The sequence below is a fragment of the Orbicella faveolata genome, unplaced genomic scaffold (assembly GCF_042242905.1).
Source record: "Orbicella faveolata isolate gen_17 unplaced genomic scaffold, um_ofav_v1 contig_1, whole genome shotgun sequence".
Taxonomy (NCBI): Eukaryota; Metazoa; Cnidaria; class Anthozoa; order Scleractinia; family Merulinidae; genus Orbicella; species Orbicella faveolata.
In genome coordinates this window covers 17572501-17582162 of record NW_028301536.1, presented here as the reverse complement: position 1 = coordinate 17582162, position 9662 = coordinate 17572501, and the positions used below count along the sequence as shown (strand labels likewise).

Here is a 9662-nt window from a genome sequence, read left to right as displayed (position 1 = left end):
AATAATTCTCTGTAGCTTGGAATGATCATCATTTTCTCACATCAAATTACCGCAGCGTCTTTGACATGATTTAAAGAATAAAGTGTATTATCGTTTGTCTCACGATGTAGTCACTTGAGATGTAGATCGCGACGTTTCGACTGCTTACTGCTAGTCTTCTTCAGGCGATAAGGTCGACTGATTGCACGGTATCATTTATATCACAAAGGTCGGCTGTGATTGGTGCATTTCGATCCTCCTATTGTTCCATTGTTCCGACGAGTAGCTGTTCCCTCAGTGGTCCGCTGTTGTACCGTTCTCCTGTTGTTGTGTTTCTTGATCGTGGGTATCCATGCTTCAGGAATTTCAATTCCACTATCCCTGTTGATGTTGTTAGGGTGAAGTCTTATATGAATAGCTTCCTTGACCCTACGTGTGTACCAGTGAGGATCTCGATCAATAAACTTGACCTCATTCCAGATAGGATAGTGGCCGGTCTCGTGGGTGTGTTCAGAAACGGCGGAGGTCTGGGTACGGGCGAGTCGTATATCCCTGTCGTGTTCTTTGATCCTCTCGTGCATAGATCTCCCTGTTTCCCCGATGTAGACTTTGCCGCACTCACAGGGAATCCTGTAAACAACACCATCTTGTTTAGCCGGGTTGACGGTGTCCTTTAGTCGCACTAAGTGTGACCGAAGTGTCGTGTCGGACTTAAAAACCTTTTAAGGAGTGTACAATAAAATTTTATCTCATCTTATCTTATCTTTATCTCTTAAAGACGGTGCGAATGCCTTGTTGTTCTAGGCAGCGGCGGAGAGACTCCGAAACTCCTGGGACATAAGGCAAAACGGCGGTGGATTTAAATTCCGCGACAGGCTCTCTTCTTGGGGTTGTTCGTGCCTTTGTGATCTTCTGTACAAAAGAGGAGGGATATCCAATAGAAACAAGTACAGATGACAAATGTTTCTTCTCTCCAGCGATTACTGATGGTTTGGTCGCGAGACGTTTAGCTCGGTCGTACAGACACTTCACAATACCGCGCTTTTTTGACTGAGGGTGGTGTGAATCGTACACTAGGTACTGATCAGTATGTGTTGGTTTCCCGTAGACACTGATGGTAAGGCGGCCATCAGGGTCTCTGTAAACTGACGTGTCGAGAAAGACGATCTTGTTGTTGTTCTCGATCTCCATGGTGAAACGGATTGATGGTTGTTGACTGTTCAGGTGTTGCAGGAAGACGTCAACTCTATCTCGATCCAGGCATACTGGTCAATGAAATGTAATTTTTCTGCTTAATTAATATTAGCACTCATTATTGACCATTTATTAAAATTTGATTAAAATTGCAGATTTAAAATTCTCTTTTTACAGCTTGCCCTGCTTGGTTACGCCATGTTTTCTAAGGCAAAAGTCAGTCTTTCTATATGGCGCAGAGGATTATTGCAGATAAGAATTTTTAGCTTGTCTAGTTCGTCTTGAAAACGTCTGTTGTTGCTGACCGACGAACTGGGAGAAATTCCCAGTTTAGCAGTGATTTGATGGGCTCTAAGACTCGTGCAAAGTTCGGAAACAGTGATTGGTCAGTTGTCGTTAGTTTCGACCTAGTGGTGTTAGTTGAAGTCAATGCTTATTCATCAGTTGACATAGACAAGGCGATATCAATAACAATTTGTTTGCGAAAATCTCTTGTTGTTTTGATTCTTACATTTAACCCGTTAAGGATGAAACAGTTGGCGAAACGTTGATTTTCATGGTACCTCTTATGAATTATAAGACTGATTCTCACCTCTATGACATCAATCCTTCATTTAAGGCATTATCATTTCTTCGGGGAGTATTCAAATCATTTATCGTAAGAACAAGGATAAGCTCAAAGATGCCATTAGCATAAACATAAACATTAAAAGAGCTCAGTCACAGTATTTTGAGTTATTTTGGGCACGTACAAAATTACCTTTAAATTAAAGGAAACCTGAAAATAATAGTTAATCAAGATAGAAAAACACCAAAGAGTTGGTTAAGGATGGTTAAGGATGGAGAAGATTGAGACGGATTACAAACGACGAACTTGAAAAAGTTAGGCTAAAGCTTTCAAGCTGCCCAAACCATGACGTATCTCCTTTAACGAAACAGTTAAGTCTGCATACGAACCAAGTGGCTCATCAGGCCGGAGCCTATCCCGGTTTCAGTATCATGAAGCGACTAGGAGTATTTCTACTCCCCCCTGGATGGGATGCTAGTCCATCTCAGGTTACCCCCCATTTATACACCTGGGTGGAGAGAGGCACCGTGCGAGTAAAGTGTCTTGACCAAGAACACAACACAATGTCCCCGGCCACGGCTCGAACCCGGACCACTCGCTCCGGAGTCGAGCGCACTGACTATTAGGCCAAAGCGCCTCCCACTTTTAACGAGGCAGACATCAATGTAAATGAACTCAGCACTGTATGTTGGTGTGTAACATACATGCATTAAGAACAGCTTCGGTGATTAATTTTTCAATTTTTCTTTATCGTGGACATGCAGAGCATAAACCACCTCACTTTAAAAAAAAACCTGTTCTCGGGGTTTATATCTATGAGAACATTAGTCGTCATTAAAGGATAACGTAATTTAGGTTCTAGGTGCGCCCAGCATGATACTTTGAAATAGATTGACACTGCTCCGGCGGTCAATATAAGCTCGAATTTAGACCTAACGCCGGCTGTTGCTTGAATAGATTCACGTTGCTAAGTCATTGCATCTTAAAAACTCTTTGAAACATTTTGACACACTTTGAATTTCAATATGGACTGACAATGTTGCAATAACAAAGACTGCTGATTTTACTTTGATACGGGGTGATTGTATGAGGACTGGCTGATTTTATAACGAATGAGGCTCTGCTGCTTCAATATAGCCAAGCAGTTGTTTTCAAATTTTATATTTAAGAACTAGAAAACATTTTCCGTGTTTCTAGGGAGTTACAGAAACACAAGTGTACGTTTGGGAGAATGAGAATGGCTGTGGGAACACTAGCCACGTTATTGCTCGCGCTACAAACCTGTGTTTGTCGCGAGGGAGCGCGCGGAAGCGGTTTTCTTTAAATTAACGGCGTCGCTGTTCAAAGTAGAGTACCACAGCACCAAGAAAGGCCCCTTTGCTGTAGTTGGCTTCACCTCGTTTTATTACATTTATTGACATGTATATTCTCGATAAAGTGAGCGTTTAGTTCTTTTTCCAATATTTTAGGAAAACATCATGGGAAGTAACTCGGTAACAAATAGAAAGGAAACAACATCCCAAGAAGACCAAGAAGGCCTGAATAACAAAACTGCAAACAGGAAAATAAGAAGGATTCATAAACTAAATGTATTTAATCTTCTAAAGGTATAGTATAGGTTAAATTTACTATCACTGCTGAATTTATTTCCCTCTCGGGTTATGAATTTTATAAAACGACATAACAATTATTAAGTCATTTATGAACAAACAGAAATTGAGAATACTGATAATATAAAAATAATATAATAAACACTATAAGAGGACAATCAATCAGTCAATCAATCAATCAATCAATCAATCAATCAATCAATAAGTCAGTCAGTCAGTCAGTCAAAAAGTAAATAAAAGGTAGACAAAGAAATAAACAAAACAAAGTAAAACACTTATAAACGCATGTAGTAACATGTATTGAGCTACAATCAAGGAAAAAGACTGCAAGCAAGTAAGTCGCTTGCGAATGTGAAAAGCCTCATTTATCAGTTCATGAATGAAAGCAATGCGATGAATGCAAAACGAAATAAAACAAAATGATGTGATATTAAGAATGTTATGAGAATGGAAATGTTTTTCGGTATTTAATTTGTGAAACGACATTGAAGTGAGTGCCAAGGTAAAATTCTCCAGTAATCAGAGTACTTATGAAAGTAGACATGAATGTTAAAGATTGCTATGATATGATAAACACATCGGAGCAAAAATAATTAAAACTTAGTATTTAAAACTGTTAACTACAATACAATAAATACACGTTAAAATGTAGGCTCAAATAAAAGAAAATCGAAGTGCAAAACGCGTTGGAGTTTTTTCTTTACAAAAGTATACCATAGTTTACTTTGTGTAATGGTGCGTAGGCAATTTGCAGTAGAATAATAATAATAGAATGAATAAATGAATGAATAAACTTTATTAAAGTGTCAGAGGCATTTGGCTTGTGCAGCTTGTGGACACACTTTACCTTAAATTAGAACATATTTGCGACAAAAAGACAATAAATGTACCATAATAAATAACAGAGGAATAATCAAAAAGGCGGTTAAGTGAAGTTTCAATATCAGAATTTTTGTATCTGTATGCTCGTTGCTAGGTAACTGTTACATCAAAGGTGTCTCACGACATTATCAAACTACTGTTGTGCGTCTCCACGATGAGACTTGACTCCCACGCCTCACGTATTTCTGTCTTGTATGGGCCCGTGATCCATTGTCGGGAAATCGACGTTTTAATGTCCTCTTTACGGCCTCTCGTATCTCTGTAACGCGCCAATAATAAAACAAAGGATTGAGCGAGGAATTTATGAATGTAATTGAGCCAGTAAATTCTAGAAAAATCTGTTTGGTAAGACTGTGTCCTGTTACTTGAATGACACTGGCTGTGCAAAGATATGGAAAGGTGCAAAGAAAAATCAAGATGCAAATATAAAACGTGTTCACTGCTGATCGTTTCCACCGCGTGAAAAACAAATGGGATGTAACCTTTGAGTGGCGAGCTGCACCCCCACGAACTTGCACCATGATTTGCGCTCGATGACGTCTCACAATCTGATAGATTTTAAAATACATCACTGTTAAGACAATTATAGAGGCGCTGGCTGAAGAAAATCCTAAATAATAAAACACTTGGCGGTTGTACAACCACATGAAGGCCCATACAAACGATAACATCCAAACGACAGCCATGATGGCTATAACTTTCCCGGTAGTGACTATAGCATGATATCTCATGTGCAAACGAAATACCAGGTACCTCTCTATGCTGATAATTGTTGCCGTCGAGAAAGACGCCCCTGTCAACACGCTGGAAATAACATCGAATGCGCTACTGAGACCGAGTGGGATGTTTTCCTTGGACACAACGTAAACCAGCCTTGTAGCGAGGTATAGCGGTTGAGTTAGCAGACCAACAAAGAAGTCGGTCAAGGCAAGGCCAAACAGTAGACTATTTGAAGGCGTATGCAACGATGATGTCTTCCATATCACTAGTAGAATCACTCCGTTCCCAGCAGCCGCTATAAATGAAAATATTGCGTTTAGAATACAGTTTACAAGTAAAGAAGTTCTTAACTTTACAAACTCTTCATCTGTGATAGCTGAATTGTGATCGATGCGGTCACCATGGCCCAAATAGTGTAAGTCTTCCATCACAGGCAGGCTACTCTTGAAACAGAAACAGGAATTTGAAGTCTGCGCTCATTTTCGTCCTTTTGTAAGATTTGCAATCATCAGTGATCTTCCGGACAAAGATAATTAACTCACGGCCAAATTAAACCCTGGGAGGCATATGAAAACCACACAAGAGATTAAACATCAAACATTAAAAATCGCCTGTGGGTCTCGATAGCCTGAGGGAAGGATCCCAAGGATTTTGACTTGCTTTATGGTGTCTTGGTTCAACTGTTTTTAGTCCATACCTTTTATTTCGAACGACTTTCAGTAGCGAGTTACAATTTTCTTTACATATAAAAGAAACTTATTTCTGCATTAAATTTGGTGATTAATTGAAAAAAATAAATGAGCCACGGTGTCAGAATAACAGGTCTTTTTTACATTTTAATTAGAGGTTGAAAAACCATTAAATATAATAAAGTGAAATAAATCAGATTAACAGGTTTTTTTATTTTCTCTTAATGTAAAATTATAGTTTAATGTGTTGACAATAGCTATTTTAAACTTAATTATAAAATTCAACTTCTGTGCTCATGTCGATGGTGCAATTTGACTGGCTGAACTACGTGTAACATTCCATGCAGTCATTAATGAGCAGTAGCATGGTGTCGTCTGCGAAATGGCGACATTTTCTCTCTTTTTTCCCTAAAGTTTCGGAAGAAGATTTAGAAATATACACTGAATGATTCGATACCCAAGAAGACTAAGAAAGGACAGTCCTAGTTGTGCGACTCTAAAAAAACTGAATTAGGTAAACAAATGATATTGATTCACTCCGCTCACGGTTTCGCTAAAGCGTGAAGTTTAATGGTACTCATAATGCTGAGAAATGAATGAAAAGTCATCATGAAATTTACTGCTGAGATGCTAGTGCAAGAATTATATTATTCGCTCACGATTTCTGTAAGTTGATTGTTGAATGGCCCTTCTGTATCGGCGTCAACTATATCCTTTCATGGAAATCTCGAATTCGTATTGTCTAAATGTTATGATAAGTTAATAATAATATAACAAATCTGCCAACACATTCAGTAATCATTGATAAAGAGACAGGAAATTAATTTATGGAACGGAAATTAAAATGGAGAACACTGTTCTCAGGATGACAAGAGAACTCTGACCCTCCTAACTCTGCTGATCCTTCACTTTTATCTTGCTCAGGTAATGTTTTATGTTTAATCTTGTAACTGTGGAGGTGCTGGAGTCGTTTTGCAATAGGTATATCACAAGTGTATTGAATTTGACGTTTTGCGGACGAACTCTATCGTAATCAAATGAGTACAAATGACGCCTCAGCCGTAAATTATCATGGAATATATAATAAGTCAAATTCTTCTCGCATCTTGATTGGTGCTTATGATCTATTGGAGGGTGGACATCATTAACATTCTTTTTTGTTTCTTTATTGTATAAAACAAGTGGATTTCATTTTGCCGTGCGTCTGTTCAGTAAACGTGGTAAGACTATTAGTGAAGCTCTCGGCTATCGCCTCGTCGGCCACTTTTTTCTTCTTACCACATTCTGATGTCATCTGTGATCTATCACTGAACAGACGAAGGGCAGCATGGAATCTATTTTTAGTCTGATAATTAAACTGACTGACATCGCTATAGCTTTCCATAAAGATGTTTAAGACACTACTGCTAACATCAGAAAGTTGCCACAAGTTACATCTCTAGAGATATTTTTCAGATTTCTGTTATTTTTCCTTTTATCCTATCAATTGGAGCAAACACTCTCCAATGCAAAACTCTTCACGGCTTTCGTTCATTACCCCAGCCAAATACGCAATAAGCCAATCAGAAACCGTGTCTACTGTCCTGATATCCTACGATATCAAGTCACAGGCCTGATATGGCTACGATATCATGTTCACTTGCCGAATTTGGAAGTAATAAATACCTAATCGTGCATTTTTTGTACGCTTCGGTGGCATGCCAGGCTCATTTGATCTCGCCATGGGTATTTTAGCTCGACTACGGGTGTACGTCTCGCTAAAATACGAACCATGGCCAGACCAAACTCACCTGATATGCCTAGCGTACAATGGTTCATTGTAATCATAATGGAAAAATGCCTTTTGATCTGAAGTGCTATCTTGCGGATAAATGGATCTTCATTGTAATCATAATGGAAAAATGTAAAAGCAATATCTGATTTGTTCTTAGGAAATATATCTAAAAATCTTCCGACAGTTATTTTTCATTCGACGGTCAACGGATATACAGGTGTTCCTTTATTTCCCTGGGTTCTCTTTAGAGAAGATTGCTGTCCTAAGTTCAAAATACTGCCGTTTTCCTTCACTATTTACCGTGCGAAATACTTCTAGATATTTATGGTTCATCAATACCGCTGTCTCTGGTTGGTTGTCTGTTTATAACGATTTGATGTTGTATGTGGGCACATGTTGACGGTCACACCATTTAGTGCTCACTATGTCTTCTGTGTTGTATGTGTGTGTAGCAATCGACCTAAACTTGTCTAGATCTGGCTGCCTGCCCATTTGAACTCTCTAGTTATTTCAGGTAGTCATGCCCCTACCTCTATTAATATATAACTTTGTAAATATTTTTGTGAGGCAAAGGGGGAAATAAAAGCTTGTTGTTCTACCAACAAAAATGCAGCACTTTTCTTTGCCGGCATAAATTAAATTTTAGACCCTTCTTCAGTCACTATCAATTTTCTTTTATCTCTTTATGTCAAACTATACGATGGAACTTTCCTCGGAAAGAACTCATAGTTGATGAACATTACTTGTATTATCAATGTTTCCCATGGCATTAAATAGGCCACAAAATGTTTTGAATAGGAGCTTAAACTAATTAAAATTCGTCCCCAAGGCAAAGAGTTTCGTTGTTATTGGGGCGACGATAAAAACTTTACTTATTTAAAAGTTTCCTTTGCCTTACTGCAACTTTCGAAGGGGTGGAAAATGAACTGAGAGCGACTCCCTCTAACCATTTTTAATGAAAAACAAATTTTGTCGCCAGTAGAAATGTTACTGATTTTAAAGCTTGTTTTAATTCCGTTCAAACCAATGCAAAGACTGATAAAGCATAATGTTTAGTTTTTCGCGTCTTCAAATTTCATACTGTATTACGGCTATAAGATTTATTGATTTGAAAACCCGTATAAAGATGTTGATAAAATTGAATGTAAAAAACAAAAACACAGCCTCCACACCACATAATAACTTTTAACAGGGCGACGGTATCCTTCCCTTTTGATATTGGGAATTTATTGAAACTAGAAAAGACAGGCTATGTGTTTATTAAGGTAAAATCTAATTCGGGTCAAAGCGCCGCATCTTCCCGGAGCCTACATGTATTCCGGTTTTCGTAGCATTAAGCAACTAGGAATCTTTCCACTCCCCCCCCCTCTTCCCCCCCAGTATTGGAAGAGAAGAGGAACTGTGTAAAGTGTCTTACTCGCAGCCAGATCGCAACGGTCCCGGTCAGAGCTAGCGAGCAAGAAACAGCCCGCTTGATCCGGAGACTCGGTGCCCTAAACAGTTCGCCACAGCGCCTCACAGTTACAGTTACATACGTGTCTGCTAATTACGCGTCGTTAATTGCTATCCCAGCACTTTTCGGGTATTAGTGCCGTCCGCATATTGTGCGGTTTTTTCACTTTTCCATGATTCAATATCAATTCCCTTTATGGAGTTTAAGTGTGTCATTAAACGCCAGAAAGAGGTAGCCATGTGTGACAGTTTTATGATGGTTGAATTGCTTGCTTCTTAACCATTCATTCGTATGCAATTAGAATATAAATATCATTATAAAACATACTGATCAAGCGACGAAATTTTGGCTCAAAATTATAAAAAAAATTCATTGGATCGCGTTTAAGGATGTATTTTTAGAGGTTTTTGTTTCTGCTTTGTCTTTATTGATAGTTGTATTGTTAATAACCGCTTGCCCGATGTGGCAGTTCAGCTGTTTATTCCAAAGCAATTTTTAGAGGTTAAATTAAGCTATCGCGGGATCCTCAGACCAATCACTATAAGAGTTACGTAAATATAAATGGAATTTCTTTGTACAGCTGAATGAAAAGACAGCCAACTTTGTATAATTGAAACAAGGCAGTAAAGACTGAAAGATATCAAAAGCTATAATCTTTATAAATTATTACTTCTCTAAAACTGTTTTGACTGCTATTAAATTGAGTCATGCTTAATATGTAGCAGCGGGAACATCAAACTTAACGTTGAAAAAACCTGAATCCAGAGAATCCATAGAATCCATAGAGCTAGAC

The 9662-nt window shown here is 38.4% G+C and overlaps 1 protein-coding gene across 1 annotated transcript; it reads right to left on the bottom strand.

Annotated features, from left to right (window-relative positions):
• Positions 1 to 4715: 4715 nt before the first annotated feature.
• On the bottom strand, positions 4716 to 5591 carry LOC110053666 (uncharacterized). The gene is made up of 2 exons (XM_089292969.1): positions 4987 to 5591; positions 4716 to 4781 (listed from the first exon to the last, which is right to left on the bottom strand). The coding sequence occupies exons 1-2, from the start codon at positions 5379 to 5381 to the stop codon at positions 4775 to 4777; spliced, it is 402 nt and encodes a 133-aa protein (XP_089149095.1). The 5' UTR covers positions 5382 to 5591; the 3' UTR covers positions 4716 to 4774.
• Between the last annotated feature and the right edge of the window lie 4071 nt (positions 5592 to 9662).

Excerpts from the sequence above, each read along its gene's own strand:
- LOC110053666 (XM_089292969.1), bottom strand. The coding sequence starts at position 5,381 with ATGGAAGACTTACACTATTTGGGCCATGGTGACCGCATCGATCACAAT.